Below are 19,856 nucleotides of genomic sequence, written 5' to 3' on the forward strand. Positions count from 1 at the left end.
CTGGGAGATAGGGCAAAGAATCTAAAGCAGGATTTTGGAGGACTGCGAAGAAAAACTTAAAGGCACTTCTCTGTTTCTATCAAGTATTTGAAAAGAGAAATTTAACTGTCTACTTTGAAGATTTGACTTATCCTTTCAAGTAGCCATTGTGTTGGATTATATTAGAAATCTTCCTGAAGTCATAGCTTTATTTGAAAGATCTTTGGTTAAGATAGCTTTATTACATACAAAATGCTATGCTACTGCAAATCAACAGGTAAGAAAGTTGTGAATCCATTTAACGAACACTGGTGAAGCATCCTATGATACTACACATTTTATGTATGCTTCATAAATACAACCTTACAAGAAATAACTATCGCCTACAACTTGCACAAAAAGAACATTAACTCATCTCTGCAAAGAAAGCAACATTACAGTAAATTCGTATAGTCAGTTTAATTTCTCCACACAAACACTGGTACAGTTTTTCTACATGGGATGTTTCAAGCAGACCCAAAGCAGTTCTGTCCCATCCTACAGCTTCCAGCTACTCCAGTGTGACACGAAGCTCTATCTAATACAACCTGACCTACACATGGCTTGTTAGCTCAGGTTCGGTGATGAATTAACCACAGCCACCTGGCTCCCAACCAGCTCAAAGCATGAGCCAAATTCGCAACATAGCATTTAGACACAACTGAGAGCGTCTCATAATGAAATTGCTTACTCACCTTATTCACCTCACTTACTTCATCTAGTGGAATAAACTACTCACCCATATTGCTACATGAAAAGCACTCACATGGAAGACTGAAAGCCCTGTTTATTCACACCCAAGCTTACTGAACTCCAGCTTTTTCAAGTAGAAAAAAATACGTGCTTAATGATGGTCAAAACCAAAGTGAACAATCTTTGCTGACAGCAAAACCAATGGCATCTACCACCCTTGACGGTATTTCACAAGACACATCTCTCATCCTTACAAATAAAAAATGACCACTATCAGCTCTAAGAGGCACATTAATAGCAGGGAACTCACTGATAAACCTTCTGCAGGACTCTGGATCTCTACTGAAAGTTGCACTGTCTGTTGACACACAGAGAAAATGAAACCTAAAAGCCTGGCAGGGTACCACAGCTACACTGCAAACTTCTGTCTGTCTAATGCTGTGTTCCATTTGTGGGGGAATAGTGGATCCATTGCACACACACCACAGAACGATATATATATTTCGTACATATATATATATACACACACATATATATATATATATATATATTATAGTTCAAGTCTGTACCATAACATCTGGCACATTAATCTCAAAATGTATTTCTATTACTTATTAGGTAAAAGCATCACTTGTTTTTGGGCTGTTTCAATTAACTGGCTACTAAAAGCTAGCAGACAACGGGGGCCTAAAAAAGAGGGCTTCTAGTCCCATCTCCTATAAAAATGTGGATATGTGATTTCTATTAATAACAACATTAATAGACCTAAATCTATTTGGTTTTCATTCCACTGTTAAGTCTCAAATTTTAGGGAAATCCCCTAGATAATTAAAATACCTATGAAAGTTTATACAAGTAGGAAGCCTAGTAGAAACCAAGAAGGCCATGTTTACACCTAATGAGGTATCAGAAAATCTGCTTAGGAGGCAAGTAGATGCAAATACCCCAAATGCAAGGTAAAAAGCATCCACCAGAACTTTCACCTTCCCAGACACCGAAGTCAATCAGCCATAAGACACAAACCCACAGGAAACCAGTCTTCATTAGTTCTGGTACTCACGGAAATACCTGATCTCTATAAATGGTAACATTTTCCACATAACATCTACTGCGAGCTTCTTCAGGACGTCAGGCTCAGTACCCTGCAAGGCATCTCCCTGCCCTACCCTAGACATTCACGTGCAAGCTACCCAAATATTTTCTCTTCCAAATGTTATTTTCTTTAAAAATACATTAAATATTTCCTTTAAAAATCCACAGCTAGTCCTATTTATGTGACTATTTGCTGGGTGGAACAAAGTTCGATGCTAAGCTGGAAATACCATAACAGCTGAGTATTTTAACTGGCAACACCCTTGTAATGACATGCCTGTGCATCATATCAGCTATAGACTCCACAATCTTACAAACCTGACATCTCCCAGGCTGAAAAATCAATTTAGCAGGTTTATCAGAATTTCACATGCACATTCTCACATACATTCTTGCATTAAAAATACCCAAGAGCATGGTATAAAGTGTTTGACACTTGTCAGTAACGATCTCAGTAGCCAACTCTGGCAGGTCAATAAGCCATCCCTCCAAAATTGGATAAAGCTTTCACGCCACACCATAAAGCAATACATGTTAGAGGAATTTTTCTGTAAAATAAAAACCCAAAGAGGAGGTCATATATTGTGTTTAAATACTGAAATTTTATCTCTTCCCAGATAAAAATCAATTGCTTTATTACCTGTACAGATAGACCTGTACAGATCAATACAGATATGCATTACATACACAGATTAGCAGTGTTATACAACGAACATGTCCTAAATAAACATAACTTGTATGAGAGGGACGCTGCAGTTCCTTGTGCATCTAAGACTGCTGGGCTTGGGAGATATTTTTTTCCCAAAATCTGAAAGCAAACATGGCAATACATCTGAAGACCATGGAACTTTTTCCTTAGCACAGGCACCAGATGCCTTGAGAAAAGGCAGTTTAATTCCCAATTTGAGTATTTCCTCATAGTTTTTCATAACTTGAACTTTGCTGAGGTTAATTTTGTTGCATTTTATAAATGTAACAACAGGGGGGTGGAGGGGAGAGGAGAAAACTGAGGTAACACTGAATTTAGTAGTTCAGTAGATACCAGAGTCTTGATTAAAAATATTTCTCCTGATTAAAAGCAACTCACTCATGAGAATCAAAGAGATAGGAATTTGGAGACATGCCAGTTCATACAATTACTATGTTTATTTTTCTTAATAAATATTTAAGAAACGTGACTTGTGGTATTTGATATAACTGAGACCATGGTTAAAAGGCCTCTCTCCATGACATAAGCAAATACAGTCTCTCCTCTTTATTTGTCCAGCTTCTCTTCGACATTCAAGGCTAATCTAGTTTTAGGTCAGGAAAAAGACTGTGGTCTATCATTTTAAACAAACCATTGTAGTAAAACGTGAACAGGAAATTCCTAACTACACTGTTCAAAGAACAATGATTAGAAAAACAACGCCAGCTCACGAAGCACAAGGAGCCCATGAACTATCACAGTTTGGGTGGAAAATAAAAAGCAAACACACACATGTAGTTATCTCGCTCGTTTTTTTCTTGCCCCCCTCCACCCCGTTTTACCCACTGGGGCCAGGAGCTCGCCAAGAAAGAAACCTTCGTGTCTGAAGGGGGAAGCAACCGGCACATACAGCTCTGGCTGATACCTTGGAAATAGCCGGCCTGCAGGAGTTAGCGCAGGCATGCCATTCATTCCACAACATATAAATGCCCTCTTTAGAGCCTCATCTAAGCAGCAGTTTCATTCGGATTTTGAGGCACAGGTCTGCCTTGTTTTTCAATAAGCTGCAAGCTATTTTTACCGTAAAAAAAAAAAAAAAGCATGCCTCTGCCAGCAAACAGACACTATATAAAATGAGTAGAATGTGGACTCAAGGAAAATCTCCTTCTATTCATAACACAGATTTCCCTCACCTAAAAAAAAAAGGCTAAAAAAGCTTCAAAACCTAAACCCCACCAGAACTCAAGTACTTTAAATCCTACCAGGTATAGTATCTTAAAATGCTCAGAAATTCTTTAACCAAAGTGCCCTATCAACTATTTGGAATTTATTCCTGAAAAATTCTGGACATCTGACCATCTTCAGTAATGGGGAGAAAAAAAACCTATGTATTCCTAATTTGAGACAGCCACCACAGTAAAGAGGATATTAATCTCTAGAACATCTCAGAAAAACTTTTTTTTTTTTTTTTAATTTACAGGAAACATCCTAAAAATGTCTGGATACAGGTATTAAAATCTTCATCCACTTTGAAAAACAAGCTTTAGAGCACATACATAAAAGGCCAGTGACAGAAAAATTAACACATGATCTCAAAAGACTTGCTTTTTACAGCACACCATTCATGGACTGAAAGGCAGAGAGAAAATTTCCACAGCCAGGAAACTCTCCACAGTTTTGGGGTGTTCCTAATGGAACCGAAGTTTTAGACACAGCGTAATTTATTTTTTAAAGAGGACAGAAAAGCCTTTTATAAATGTTCAATAGATTGTAAATGTAAAGAAAATAAACTTATGGTTGTGATTAAGGTAAAAAAAAAAAAAAAAAAAATTATTTATCAACTGACTTCAGAAAGATTAAAACAAGTACCTGAAGAACAGGGTAGGCAAACAGTCGTATGTGCAAGACTTCAAAAACCCCAGATGTTCACATGCAATACATAATTGCATTCAGAAGATATTCCAGAAATTTATTGCAGTAAGTTTTAAGGATCAAATGATGCAGATGTATTTAAATAAATAAATAATTGATTTAAAAAAAAAAAATCTAAACCCCTTACATGTAAACCATTACAAGAAAAAACACTAGCAATATTCTCTTTCAGATGCTATTTCTGAAAGAATTGGGTAATGGCCAAAAAGCTTCATACAAGTCAGAAACCAACAAAGGAGAAAGTCTTCAACTCAAGGATCCAAACTGAGTCCCAGTCAACAGTAATGAAAGTGTATTATCAGCTTAAGAGTTGTTTAGCAGGTACTGTGAAACTAAGAGTGGACGCAGCTCACTTCTAGCAGGCAGATGTCCAGAGAACAAGATCAGCTACATCATCCTATTACCGAACAGAAGCTCTGAACAGGCATGGACAGATCTACAAGATTACTCCCAGCAATTACCTAACACAATATTACAGCATACTCTGGTGAAAAAGAGTTCACTCTGTACCTATAACAAGCTCTACATACAAGGTGCTTGATACTTGAGTGGAATGGAGAAGTTTACAAAAATTGACTGTTTTCCATAATCACTGGAACTTTATCTAGTCAGTCGTATTCCCAAAATACTGTGAAAAAATTTATGACTGTTTGTTTAAAATATATATATCTGTATCATATAAACCATCTGGTGAATTGCCTTTTATTGGGTCATAGAAAAACATCCTGTGACCTGGCTTAGCATAAAAACAGGTTTATACCTAAGCTCAACAAAATGTTCAAGTTTTTTTTAGATGGCTTTCTGGGAAAGCTTAAGACTTTTTTTTTTTTCCTAAACACATGACACACTCCTAGAAGAGAAAAAGTTGGGATATCAGAATTTGCGCCAAGATTCCCACAAGTTGTTTCTGAAAATGTATTAAAAATTAAGGTAGCTGATGATTCCCTAGGATGCCCCTGAATGCCTGAGAACAGATTTAGTATAAATAATCAGGAGGTTCTGGCTGACATTCACAGCAAAGGATAGGAAACACTATTGTGCTTTTTTTTTTCCTTTTTTTAATAAAAAAATAAAAAAATACAACAGTAAAACACAACACAACTGATCATGGTTCAGCAAATCTTCCACAGATCATTACCTGCAAGCATTTCTCAACTCCAGCTTTCCAGACTGTAAAGTCAGAATAATGTTTACCAACAGAAGCACTGAGGCTATAGGTGTAAGAAATCTTGTAGATGGTAAGTTGGCTGAAATACCAGATGATTAAATGACATTGTACAAAACATTCAGATATTCCTTCCTATATGTTTGTGTTTGGATACCTGGTCGTGGACTAAAAGGACTTTTTGCCTGAAAGACTTATGTCATGTTTAACTGAAGAAATTTGTAACACTTCTCTAAAACTTCATATAAGCACATATAGAAACTACTTAAAAAAAGACAAACAGGAATTCACAAATCAGCTTACTTCACAATAAGAAAAAAAAATCCTGGAACTGAAACTACAGTATCTTGGTAGTCCCACCAATCAGAATCCAAGAGTCAGACTCGTCATTAACATCTTGACATTTTACTCCACACATAAGCTAAAGTTTTTCTTTTTAAAGCAAAAAATAAAGGGCTTATTTTGCTATTACTTGGGGGAAAAAATGTAGCTATACCCTATTAAAAAACACAAAACAATAAAATCCCAACCTACAACTCTGATATTACTTAAGCATGAAGGGTTTACCAGTTAATTTTTTCCCTCAACGTCATCTTCTTCCTCAATAGAAGGCACTTAACTAACACACTTCAAGAACAGTTACCGTACTCCACACTGGAGATCAATTCAGAGGAACTTAGCTGAAACTACCCATTCATTAAGATCAAAGAAAATGCTTCTTAAATTCAGTGCATTACATGGTGTTACAAGAAATCAAGTAGTAGTTCAGCTGAATCAGTACACAAGACTCTCAAAGTGCAGAGAAAACTAAATACAAACGACATGAAAGGAAGGATCAGGCCAAGCCCTAAAATCTCTCATTCTGCCTGTGTCCACACTCCCCTCCACTAAGGCAAAAGGCTTAAGAAATCTATTATTTCTTTGACTCCTATATAAATTTGTTGTAGCTACTTTTTATTAACACACGTTAACAAGAGAGTGGCTTCTTTCTGAGGTCCTGACTATAAACAAGTACATTAAAATACTGTACCATGTGTGCATTAAGCTGCAGTCTCCAAGGGCTGAGAACTGTGTGAAATCAAAAACATTTCACAACAGTTCTTCTTCTTGATGACACGAGTTTTACTCCCAAAGTTCCCCTAAAGCCAACACAAATTTATGGCTAACCAGTTCAGATGCAAAATAAAGCCAATCCAAAAACAATTGACCATTTTTAACTAAAATGCTTTTGCTTTCCTTTTCAGGAAAATCACTTTTTAAAGCCTCTGTGAAACATGGAGATTTACTCAAAAGTATGTCTTTTGCCATACAGACAAGACAGAAGCATCAAAATCAAACTGCAGTTAAAAAGTAGGTTACAATCAATTATCACAGTACTCCTAAAAGAAGAATTCACTGAAGCATTGTCAAAGGAAGAAACTGGAAGCTCACACATGTAAGTGTATTTAGGGAAGGACTGTATTTGATTACTCAAAGGAATCTCGAGACACGGGAGAAATTATACCATCATTTCAAAAGACAGCATTTTTAACCATCTGTTCTGCAAGCTGGTACTACTAACTTTTTTCTAAACAAATAATTCTTTAATTTAATTGGCCCAACTAAACAGCTACATTAGACACAGAAGTGAAATTCAAATGCCTGTGCAGAGCCTTGAGCACATGGTGCCTATTTATCACAAATCTCAGTACACCACAACCACCAGAGCACCACTAGGTTTTCCCTTGAATAAACTATGAGCTGCTAGAAAAGCAAAGATAAGACAATGCAAACCAACACAAGGTAGCGTATGCCTTTTTTTTTTTAATATCATCACTCAGTGCAACACATACAGTTGGAAATACATATATGAATATGCAATACAAATATGCATGTTCTTTAATTGAATTTTGACAAATTATCTATTGCATTTCCAGTCTTAACATGCATTTCCAATTTTTTTTTTTTTCATTATATAAAGGCGAGGTTAGTAATGCTTTCTCTAGCTCATAACCTGATGACCATCAATAATTTGTGTTAGTCAACAATTATAGTGCTAGAGACTATTCAGATGCTATTAAAATTGATCTATGATCCAACAGCCATGATGGCCATTACATCCATTTTTCTTAGGTTTTGTGGTTAACTTCTTCTGAAGTTTGGGGTTTGGGGATTTTTACCTATGTGCCATATCATATCTTTCATACTGTGAATCTTATTCTCCTCCAAAAGATGTAATCTGGGGGAAGCAGAAGACACACAAGTGTTTAAACAGTAATTTCCAAATACATGCAATGCTTTCTCCATCTAATAATTACCCTACATTGCCAAAAAAAAAAAAAAAGTTTACTTTTTATTCTGAAATTCCCTTTCAAGCATGCATGGAATTGCTGTTCAAGTCAAGTAACTTTGGACTGTATTCTCCTTTGACAAGAGTGTCACAAACTGTTTATGTTACAGTATTAGATAATTATGTAGAACTTCAGCAGCCTTCCCAAACGTAGATAAGCAACTCTTTCTAATAATGTGTTGTGTATTAAAGTTCTTAAAAGTCTTATTTTTGGCTGTTTAAACTGTAATGCAAAATTAAATAAATCAATTTTGAAATATTATGCGTTTTCAGCTTTAGTACCAAACTCTGCATTTTGCCATAAAGAATCCTAACCACTGTGTGTGTGAAAGAGCTTCAGCCTAAGTATAATACAAATCAAAACAGTTTCAACAAGATTCTCCATAGATATTTCATCTTGAAAATAACTCTTTCAGAAAGCTATGACAGATAGGCTTTGATTCTCTGTTGCTGGTTCAAGGGTGTTGATATCACTGTACTTTATTTTTGTCCCACTGCCAATTACACATACTGAAATAGAAGTCTTTGAAGACAAAAATTAAAAAAAAAAAAACACCAACACCTAGTCCCTCAGTTTTTGATATTTAATAATTCAGCTCTTGATGGTAATCAGCTCCTTCAGCCAAAAGAGCAAATGAGCTAACAACACAGCACAGAATCACCTCCATCCTGCAAACCACAGAGAGACCACCAAGCTCATCACTGGATGCAAGAGCCTTTCCTACTCTAGCAAACACCCACAAAAAGACAGGCAGAGAAACAAACTGAGAAATACTCCAGCTTGTTTGATCATGCAACATATCTAGAGCAAGCCTGGCTCGGAGGCTAGCTGTATTAAATGGCTGACTCAAACGACTCAACGGGCCATTAAAAGTGACAGATCATGTCTCGCCATGCTTTTAGCACACCCTAATTGCACAAAGTCCAAATTAATTTCCCTATCTGGAACAGAATCAAGAAATTATCAAGACCCTTGTAGCATGGCAGAACAAAGCCTATACCTCCATTCCCTTGCCATTAATGACTAGTTAAGAACTGAGAGATTTATCTCCATGAAATAGGGCTAGGATTGGCAGCAAAGCAAAAATGCAACACCAAACTCTTTGCTCCTTCCATAAGCAGACAAGAATCTTGTTCATCTAATTTAAGTATTACAGCCTCCTCCTCTTCGACATGGCAATTTCAACCTTAACCCATTCAGGTCCCTTAAAAAAATTCCTCAGTCACACTACCACAATCTTTTGATGAGTTATAGCTCCAAACACTGGAGACAAAGCCATTTTCCAAGTAAGAAGTAAGCTTCTACACCTCACCAAGATCCTCCTCAGAGGTGCTCTGCTGTCAGGATCTTCCTCACATCTAGCTGATGTTATACCCAGTTCCCTCTCACACACAGCTCTGAGGTACCGTGCTGCCGACACACTCTCAAGAAATTGGTCTGCTCCTACATCCAGTCCCCTTATGCACCAGCTTTGCTCCCCGCCAGCAACGGCAACGCTCATCACTGACTTCCCCAAACCTTTCATGAGCGTTCCCAAGCTGCTGCTGGTACCCCAAACTCAGTCCCCATTATCAGTTCTGTTGCTTGTAGCCCTCTCACTTCTTAACAGCCACTTCAGTGCTGCTATTGACTGAAAGACTAACTCTGACACCTATATTATTGACTTCAGTTGGCTTTTACACATCCATCTTAAATCTGAAAAGTGAATCCTTCATTTTAAACTTATGTTGAAGCCTGTTTAGAGATATGTTGGTTTACTCTGGGGGTATTTTAAAAATCAGTAGTCAGGACTGCGGTCCACAAAGAGGCTTTACTCAGAGAAGGTTTTAAACTGACTCATCACTTTTGCCTAAGCCAATTCCTTATTCTATTAAACTTAATTGACATAAGCCACTTAATTGACATCTGCCCTGAAGGTTAAATCAGCTTAGGGAACTAAACCGGTTGAAAACTACCCTCCCCAAAAAGAAACAAATGAAACACTGCACAAAGTTTTTTTGCTAGTCCATCTTACTGTCAAGTCAGATAAGCACCAGCACCGGTGCAAGAGAGGGGTGAAACCACGTGGCTGGCATGGAGGACACTGATGCTTTTGGCAGCAGGTCACCAGTAACTCAAGGATGCTGCACTGCAAAACCTCACTGAGCATGCATACTGCCCTGCCATGGCAGCCATGGAAGTAGGAAAAGTAGAACCATGAAATAATTTGGGTTGGAAGGGACCTTCAAAGCTCATCTAGTCCAACCCCTGCAATGAGCAGGGACATCTTCAACTAGATCAGGTTGCTCAGAGCCCCATTCAGCCTGGCCTGGAATGTCTCCAGGGATGGGGCATCCTCCACCTCTCTGGGCAACCTGGGCCAGTGTTTCACCACCCTCAGTGTAAAAAATTTCTTCCTCACATCTAGCCTGAATCTCCCTTCCTATAGTTCAAAACCATTACCCCTTGTCCTGTTATGACAGGCCCTGCTAAAAAGTCTGTCCCCATCTTTCTTATAGGCCCCTTTTAAGTGCTGAAAGGCCACAATACGGTCTCCCCAGAGCCTTCTCTTCCCCAGGCTGAACAACCTCAACTCTCTCAGTCTATCAAGTACCTAGAGCATGTCATCTTTAGCTAGCTTATTTGAACCAGAAACCAGTTGAAGATTAGTTAAAAGCTGCAATACTGGCTGGCTTTGCTGGTGAATGTGAACTGTCACATCTGCAGCCGATAAGACATGCAGGAAGTTCTATTTTTAACTGTAGGCAGAAAAAGCATTAATCTTACTTTGTTTCACAAAAATATCAACTAAATACTTCTGTTTGGCCTCACATACAATTTTACAAAGCTCTACCTTTTGGTAAACAACACAAAAATATAAACCAACATTACACTCAGCAGGCACCGCTGGGAAGCTTATTAACAGGACTTTGCTATAGATAAGTTTCTATTTTTTTCTTCTTTATTGCCTACAAGTCATTTTTTTGCATGGTGATGTCACTGTCAAACTAAACTTATCACTAGAATTCAAGCTTAAATAGGATTTTTTTTCTCCACACAACAGAACTTAACACCCAGCCCTAGCCTTGTGACATTTCCAATCTTGCATTCTCACACATGCAGATAATAGATGAGACACTTCTCCCCCAACAACCTTTAGAAAATATGTTAATGCAAATGCCCAATATTCTTTTAACAGTGCTTGATGCTGTTAATGACAATAAACACAACCATCAGGCCTATACTGACTCAGATATACATTGATTTATACAAACAATGAATAGAAAATTACCTTCTCCAACCGTTTTGAGCACTGATAACACCCAACAGATCGCAGTTTCTCAGTTTATAAGATCCAACTCATATGTGAGGCAGCCAATACCATTTCACAGAACCCTTCAAGAAAAAGCCCTCATAACATCAGCCATCGCATTTCTGTAACCTGCTGAAGTCACACGTGCTGATTTAGTCCTTTCTAGCATGCACACAAATACAACAGGGCAGGTGTCTGCATTCCTCATCTAATTGCTGAAAATACTTCCATTTCAAGATGAAAACTACACACGCACACACAAAAAAAACACTTTAACAAAATGTTAAGAAGCTTAACGGGTTTTGTTGATGAGGTTACTGTGGCTCAATACTTGTTTTGATGCTTTAGCACACATGCATTAGGTCTTGCAGTTTAATGCTACCTAAGTTAGATTTTCAAAGGATATGTATTTTAACCAGTAAAAAACAATTACATAAACCATAATTCACTGTCATTGTACTATAAGGAAAACCTCCCACCTCTATTTTTTGAGACACTGGAAAAAATACTAAAAGCATTTATAATCCTCAATGACTGTAGATGTAGCACTCATTTTTAACAATGTTGAATTACATGAAAATGTGAATGCTCCCTTCCTACAGGCATTGCTTTTTTCCAGGCAACATAAATCTGTCAAGAAATTAAAAGCTACTTTTTAAAAAACATTTACATCAGAGAGTTGAGATCAAGGCGCAAAAAAAAAAAAAAAAAAAATAAAAAAAAAATCAATAAATTCAAATTATTTACCATGAATGAGATGTTTAACATTTACTTGTTATCACAATCTATCAATCAAAAGACTCAGCTCACAAAATATACCTAATACCAAGTAACATTAATTCCAGGATGTCTGTGCCTACATTCATTTTTAATCATAAACACTTTAATGGAATTTGGACACAATATAAAGTTAAATATCTGTCTGTTTGAAGACCTACCAGTCAGGATGGAGCAAAGAGAAGCAAAAAAAAAAAAGAATGTACGTTCCTTCTGAAAGGCAGAGAAGTAGATTTATGATGGCACATATAGATATGTGAAACTTCAAAAACAAATGTCACCTACAGCATGCCTTTATAATTGTTACTGAATTATTCTGAACAAGAACTGAAGTATAAATCTGTGCAGATTGCTCAGGAAGGCTTAGGACACCACAGCCCTTTCTCAAGCCCATGTGCTACAGCATGTATTCCCAGTCACATGCCAGGACAGCAGTCACACAGCTGCACAGCTTTCCCATCCACGCTGTGGCTGCATCCAGGCTTGACATTCGCACAGAAAATGCAAAACATCTGGACCTCAGGTCCCACTTTATACGCAATGTTTTCAATATAAGTTCTATCAAGTCCACGGTATTTACTGCTCACTTCAGGTGAACAAATGATCCAACTGCAAGGACCCAGATGCCTCAAGTGATGGGATAAATTGGATTTTTTCCTTGTTCTGTTAAGAGAAACAACCAGACAGAGAAGTTGTTCACTTCCTAATGAAAGGATGGCTACTCTGCCAATTCTTAGTAGATATATTCAGCTATACATATATATTATGTGTGGGTCAAGTGATGCATCAAGCAATGGAGCCAGTAAAAATAGATGGTCATACACAATTGGACTTAAAGCACTAGCTGATTTAAATCAGGAAAATAAAAATTAGATAATTTATCTTGAGAGCTAAAGGAGTGCAAAAACTACTCCAACATTTAATATCACTCACATTAAAAACATATTTCTAGTTTCAACTTCTGACTATCAGATACTGGAAATCTACTACACAAAAAAGCTCTATAGTCTCTGATATCATCTCTAAATGAGCAGTACTCAAACACCTCTTGGACTGAATAAATTCAGCTCTTTCGCTTGCGTAAGCGAGCATATATTCTAGACTCATACTCACTGATTTTTCTCCTTCTCTTGCGAGCTTGGCACTGACAGCCTACAAAGCCAACTTAGAAAATCACAACCAAATAGTACTTCAGCAGTTTTGCTCCTCCTTAAACATTTTCAAAGCATCACTTCAAAAAACACATTTCTGTACCCTATAGGTTACATTTTATGTTTTACATTAATAGTCTGCATCACAGTTAACTAAAGTATGTGATTTAAATCTGTCCAGCTGTCGCAATGTTTTCAGAGGGAATATTAAAAAAAAAAAAATGATCAGCAATCACTTTGTTTTCCCATTCCACAAAAATAATTAGTTCAAAACATAATTGTGTGTTAACACAGTTGATAATCTAAATACAACAAAAAGGCAGTAGATGTGAAGAGTCAGAAAACACATAGGAGCTTGAAGCAAACTTTCAAAAACTACACTGGTACTAACTATTCTGTTGCCTTCATCTTTCTGATGCTTTGGAATACAAGCATTTTGAATTCTAATACTCAGTGACACCGTGACTCTCTGGGCAGGGGTTTATGCTAGGCCCAGAAAAATTACATTTGTGAAAAAACTTAAATGCTGCTTCTGATTGTCTTCTGGACAGATACATTCCAACACTCCAGGAGATATTATCTTATCTTGGCGAAGAAGACTACTACCTTTCCAACCATTTCATGCACTCGTCTGCCAAAAGATCCTTTCCCTCACTAGAGAGAGGAACATATTCCAATTTCAGCAAAAAACTTCAGAAGTAATTCTCATCCACTTCACAGCCCTCTGATCTAGCCTCACAGATGCTCCTCTCCATGTACGAAATAAGGCAAAAAAACACATGAAAAAGTTATTTGTCACAAAAATGCTCTCTTAATACAAAACAAGAACTAGTTAAGCAACTTAAGTCTGGAATCTTCTAGCTTTGAATATCTGACATGAATATTCTTTTGATTTAAGCTTCTTACTTGCAGTCTTCTATTCCTTTATAAAACCTAAGTGGGGAAAGAAAAATCATATTGCGCAGTATCACACCGGCATGTGGATTTGAACATGTCACTCGGCCACTTGCTGTAACAGAGGAAACAATAGTAGTAATGGACTGTCTTTGTCCTGCCCCACAGAGAGAAGAGGAAAACTGTGTAATTACAGACATTTGCTAAAAGCAAATAAATTACGAGAATCAGGAGTCCTGAAACAGTTCAGCAAAAATACCCTACCACTTCTGGACTTTTCTGCCCATTATTCACTCAAGCATTTCAACTCTGCACCCCTAACAACACTGATATTTGTTCAATGACTTTCTCAGACTGACTCCTTGTTCCAAATCCATTAGCCTTTCCTGCTTCTTTCCAATGGCTAAAATTCTGATTTTTCATCCGTCTCCTTTCCCAGCACATCTTACACTTTCTGCCCCCCATCCTCATATTTCACACACCATTCTTATATTTCACCTTCCAACTATCTTCCCTTCTTCACCTAAACTGTCCATGCTGCCTTGCATGCATGTTTTCCGACTCTGAAGACTCCTCATCCGAACTCAGCGCTCCTTCTTTTCCCTCAGGGTTCCCTGTACAGCCAAGAAAAGAGCTGACATCCTCACAACCTGAACCCTCACCAGACTGGTTTCTTCTTACCTGTTTTTCCCTGCCCTACTGGTTTTCAGTCCAGTTCCCCTACTTTTTTCTTCCCAGGCTTCAGGTGCCATCCTCTTTCTCCCTGCCCCCAAACTCCAATTGCTTTGCTTTCCACAAATTACCGAAATTTGCCCCCCTCTGTCAACTGCCAATACCAACCCCACTTGTTCCAACACACCTTCTGTACAAGGCCAAGGTTTTTCTCCTATGCTTAAATTAAGCAGCTTTTAGGTCTCAGAAATAAGATGCTGATGAGGACACAGGACAGGAAAACTCCCCGATTTCAATTAATGTACCAGCAGTTCAGCTTGCAGGGAAGTTTTTGCAAATACAGCTGTTAAAATCTAAGTCTTTACCCAGCCCATACTGATTTTTCAAAACCTCTCAAATTGACCCAAATGGATGATTTCTCCATGCAAAACCACTACACCTTGAAAGTTTAAAATCCTCCCACTCCAAAACAAGATGACTTAAAACCTCAAACAAACAAGACAACTCACATTAAGAAGCTGAAGGAAGTATTCCCTGTCCTCTAGAGTTGTTCAAAAACACAACCCTCTATTTTAGTTGAAGCTTCCACATACAACAACTCTAACAAGACACACCAGCTTGGAAATCTTTTGCCAAACTCAAACAGTTTAGGTTAAGCTCTAATCACTTGAAAACACAGTATCGTAACAAATCGCAACAGTAGTAAGATCCTTGGTGCCATGAGGATCATCAATGTCAACCACAAACATAGTCAAACTTTTATAAGATCATTTACAATCCCCAGGTATTGACCAGAATCTCAATGTAACAGGTACTGTGCAAACACAAGATAAAAAGGCAGTTCACTGCCTTGAAGAAATTAGTCTATTAAGATAAAAGACAGCTACTGCTGCAAGATGAAAATGTGCACTGAGTGACTGCATTCTGAGATCTACAGGATTTGCTAGGCAAGTGTCCGCAATCTATTCATCACACACAATTCACATAGATCAACACGGTATCTTCCCCAGCCTATCCACTGATTTGACACCAAAGATGCTTCTCAAATCTGCTCATTTTGTCACTCTTCTCCCTTTTTTCTTAATTTGTTCCACTTTTTCTTACCATAGAAATCACAAGGTATCCAATTCTGAATCCTTTTTCCCCTCTCAATCTGTATTATTTTGACTAACCTCACTTGCCCTCATCGCCTTCTCTTTCCCAAACGCCAAAATCCTCCATAGAACACATTTCTCCTTTCTCAACTTCTCCAATTAATACTCCCGTCTCTTCTTGGCTTCAAAGGGAAAAATGGGTGGGAGGGGGCAGTGCAGGAAATTTGGGGGGAGGAGGGGGTGTTTTTGTTTTTTAAAAATCAAATAACTGCTTCAAATTAAATTCATTAACCAAACTATACAAAAGGCTCAGAAATCTCAAGGGGAATGCTGAAAAGAAAAACAAACTACTACGTGCCTGCTACAGGGAAAGAGGAGCTTGTGGGGACGCTTATGAGACTACTGCCCATAGGAGAGCTTGGAGGTGCTGATTCTCAGAGCCCTGATCAAGTGCAACATGGCCTGAAGTCCTGTAGTTTTGTCCAGTTCCTCCCGGATAGAAACAAAACCACTCAAACACAGAAAAGGGGGGGCTGATCTCTGTTGGTGTATGCCAAACTCAAAATGCTGAGGTACATGTGGTACAAGTAATACAAGATATTCCGCCCTTCACTTTTTCAACTTCTGTTTGCAAAAATGCAGCTTCAGTAGCATTTCCCTCGTGCTCTGACCTTCCTTTCCCAAACTTTGGCAGAACACAACTAATCTGATCCCTTCCTACTTCGCTGCTGCCCACGGGAATGTGAATAGCTGCAAGGAGAAACAAAAAGTCTGGTCATTTTCTGCTATGCAGAAGAACACAGACATCCCACTAAAGTAGCAGCAGTTATTTCTCAACCAGAGGTTAACTCTGCAATCATAAAACCAGCTCCTGCTACTTGAATTCTGTAGCAAGTACTGATACATGCTCATGAAAACATCACATCTTTTCTATCTGCCCCAATGTAAATGCCTCAGTCTCTGCTCTACAGCCTGTTCTTACCCAATCCAAAACATAAAACTAAGTTTAAATACTGGTGTGTAACATTTAGACAAATTTTCAAGCATCACGTGGCACTTCCATTCTTTCTTCAAAACATGAAATAATAACTTTAGTAAAACTATATGAGTTGTAACCAAATTTAAACACTGCAGTAAATGGCTAAATCTTTTCCATCATTGTTTGTATGAAAGATATTTCAGAAGAGAAAGCCACATACCCTCTGAAATTTAATGGAAAGGATGACATGCAGAGAAGCCACAGACACGTTATGCTATTGGTTACATTTAAAACCTAAGCGAACATTAAAGTGCATATACATGCTGTAAAAAAATGTGCTAAAGGATACTAACAAATATTTGATGCCTCAGCAAAAAAATACATGCATGCATACTTACATCTAAATAATGGGACAAAAAGATCCTGATCTGGTAGGCAAATATTTAGGCTATTTAAACAGTTATGTATCTTTGTGCAAGACTGCAGGAATCGCTCAAATTACTACAGTCTTTAACCCAGACTATGCTTAAATGTTTCTGTGGCCTGCTTAACATTCCAGGCATACTTCTGGCAAGGTAGCTCTGGCTGAGGTTCAAACTGTCCTTGTCCAACTTTCACTTACTATAAAAACATTGTTTAACATAGAAAAGTATACAGCGAGACATATGTTTCTTATTTTGCAGACACCTACAATACTGACACTTGTGTTCGCTAACTCCGCATGGAAATTTTTAGGCGAACGCTTCCAAGTGAGGCTCATTTACCAGGCAGCACCCGCTGCAACTAGTCCACGTTCCCACCAGTTTTAAGCTACAATGCTTAAATATTGCTTATAACGCCAGTCCACTGAAATATGTAAACCCTGTCTCTATTTATTTACTCTAATTAAAACGAAAAGGCCTAATCCAATCTTACCACGCACCGCCAGGCCCGAGACGTGAAAACGCGATCCCGAAACAACGCAGCAGACAAGTAATTTGTAGCAGACCGCATATTTGTCAAATTAACTGCAGGAATTTACCGGTTTGCTTACCTCCACGCAGCGTTATCTTTTATGAGGAGGTAATCTACCAAATTACTCCAGCATGCCTCCAGCCTGCTGCTGCCAATTAGTTCAGCCCGGCTAATAAATCAGGATGGCCAAGCCAGCCGGCTGCAGCAGGGCTAGAACAGCGTTCGAGGAGCACAAACAGAGGCACTATGGTCCTGTGCGCCGCATCTTCCTCCCACACCGAGACAACGCTTGGTTTGAGCACCCACCACGGGGAAAAGAAAAAAAGGCGCCTTAATTCCCTGGGTTTTTTTGATCTAATTTAACATTAACACCGGCGTGAAAACTCATCCGCCGCTAGGGTAGGGGCTGCTCCCCAGGTCTCCACACGCACCAGCCGAGGAGGGCCGGTGTGACAAGGCCCCCCGGCCCGTCTTCCCGCCCCCGGGGCCAAGCGAGGCGAGACGGAGCGGAGCGCCCCGCCGACAGCGGCACCGCCGTCCACACCCTGCCCGCGGCACGGACGGAGGAGGGAAAATGTCGCCGACGGGCCCGGCCCGGCCGCCGAGGGGGACGGAGAGGCCTCCCTGTCCCCTTCTCCCCGCGCCCTCTCCCCCTCGGCAGCCGGGAACCGTGCTCGGGCCCTCCTTCCCCGGAGGATCTCCCGCGTCCGCCGGCGGCTCCCGCCCCTTACCTGTCCCGGGGATCGATCCACGAGGTCTGCCGGGTGTTATGGTCGATGTAAAAGACTCGCCCGTCGAAGTCCCTCGCTTCCTCCCAGCCGGCGGGCAGCGGTAGCTCCGAGCTCTCCCGGCCCCGCTGCCCGCCCGCCGGCGGCCCGCCGCCCTGTCCCGCCGCCACTTGCTGCTGCCGACGACGACGACCGCCGCTCAACCACGGCATGGCCGCTCCGCCGCCGGGCCGCCGCCCAGCTCCGGCCGAAACCCGCTCCCCGCCCGCTGCCGCCGCCGCGGCAGCTCCCGTCCCGCCCGGGCTGCGGCCGCCCGCCGCCTCCTCCTCTTCCTCCTCCTCCAGCACTAACAGGCGGCCCCGCAGGGAGCGGGACTCGGGTGGCTCCGGCTGCGCCGCGCCGGGCTCATCCTCCCCCGCGCCAGCCCCGCTCCGCGCCGGGACCAGCCCCGCCGCGCTTCCTAACCCCGCCCGGGACCTGCCCCGCGCCGCCGCGGCTCCCAGCCCCCGAGCTCGGCCCGCCGGCCCGAGCGCCCCCGCCCCGCCGCTCAGCAGCGCCCCGCCGTCGCCTCCCACCGCTCCCGCCCGGCGCCTGCCCCGGCCATCTTCTCTCCCTCCCTCCGCCAGGGCCCGGCCCCCGCCTCCGCCCCGCCCGACTGTTCCCACGCCGCGGAGGGCTGGGCCGGGCCGCGCCGGGCCGAGGAAAGGGACTGGGGCAGGAGGAGCCCCCCGCCCCTTCTCCCGGCCCAGCTCGGCCTGTGGGGGTGGAGGGAACCGGCGGGGCCCGGCCGGGCGGCCGCACCCCGTGCCGCGGAAGCCGGGCCCAAACCCAGACACGTCGGCTGCGCAGAGAGAGCGGCAGCCGCCCGGCCTGGGCCCGGGCCGGGGAAAGGTGGCGGAGGCGCCACCGGGACCTGTCCAGTCCCGCCCTGGGGCCTGTGCTTTGCCACGGCCTGTTGCGGGCCGGAGAGCATAATGTGTCCAGTTCTAGGCCCCTCAGTTCAAGAAGGACAGGGGACTGCTTGAAAGAGTCCAGTGCAGAGCCACAAAGGTGATGGCGTGAAGCATCTCCCTTATGAAGAAAGGCTGAGGGAGCTGGGTCTCTTTAGCTTGGAGAAGAGGAGACTGAGGGGCGACCTCTTTAATGTTTATAAATAGATAAAGGGTGAGTGTCACAAGGATGGAGCCAGGCTCTTCTCAGTGACAAACAATGGTAGGACAAGGGGTAATGCGTACAAACTGGAACACAAAAGGTTCCACTTAAATATGAGAGGAAACTTCTCCACAGTGAGGGTGACAGAGCACTGGAACAGGCTGCCCAGGGAGGTTGTGGAGTCTCCTACTCTGGAGACATTCAAAACCCGCCTGGACACGTTCCTGTGTAACCTCATCTAAGCG

General features: G+C 41.1%; 1 protein-coding gene across 7 annotated transcripts in view; it reads right to left on the reverse strand.

Moving 5' to 3' along the window:
* WWC3 (WWC family member 3) overlaps window positions 1–18,980 on the reverse strand; it is a 101,552-nt gene extending 82,572 nt beyond the window's left edge. For 5 of the 7 annotated variants that reach the window (XM_065073514.1, XM_065073505.1, XM_065073495.1 and 2 more), the window contains exon 1: window positions 18,463–18,825. In XM_065073514.1, coding sequence (XP_064929586.1) covers window positions 18,463–18,671 — 209 coding nt within the window. In that variant the 5' untranslated portion in view covers window positions 18,672–18,825. Of the gene's footprint in view, window positions 1–18,462 lie in introns of all 7 variants that reach the window. The other 2 variants (XM_065073481.1, XM_065073482.1) reach the window with 2 other exon arrangements.
* Between the last annotated feature and the right edge of the window lie 876 nt (window positions 18,981–19,856).

The sequence above is a fragment of the Columba livia genome, chromosome 1 (assembly GCF_036013475.1).
Source record: "Columba livia isolate bColLiv1 breed racing homer chromosome 1, bColLiv1.pat.W.v2, whole genome shotgun sequence".
In the NCBI taxonomy this organism is placed as follows: domain Eukaryota; kingdom Metazoa; phylum Chordata; class Aves; order Columbiformes; family Columbidae; genus Columba; species Columba livia.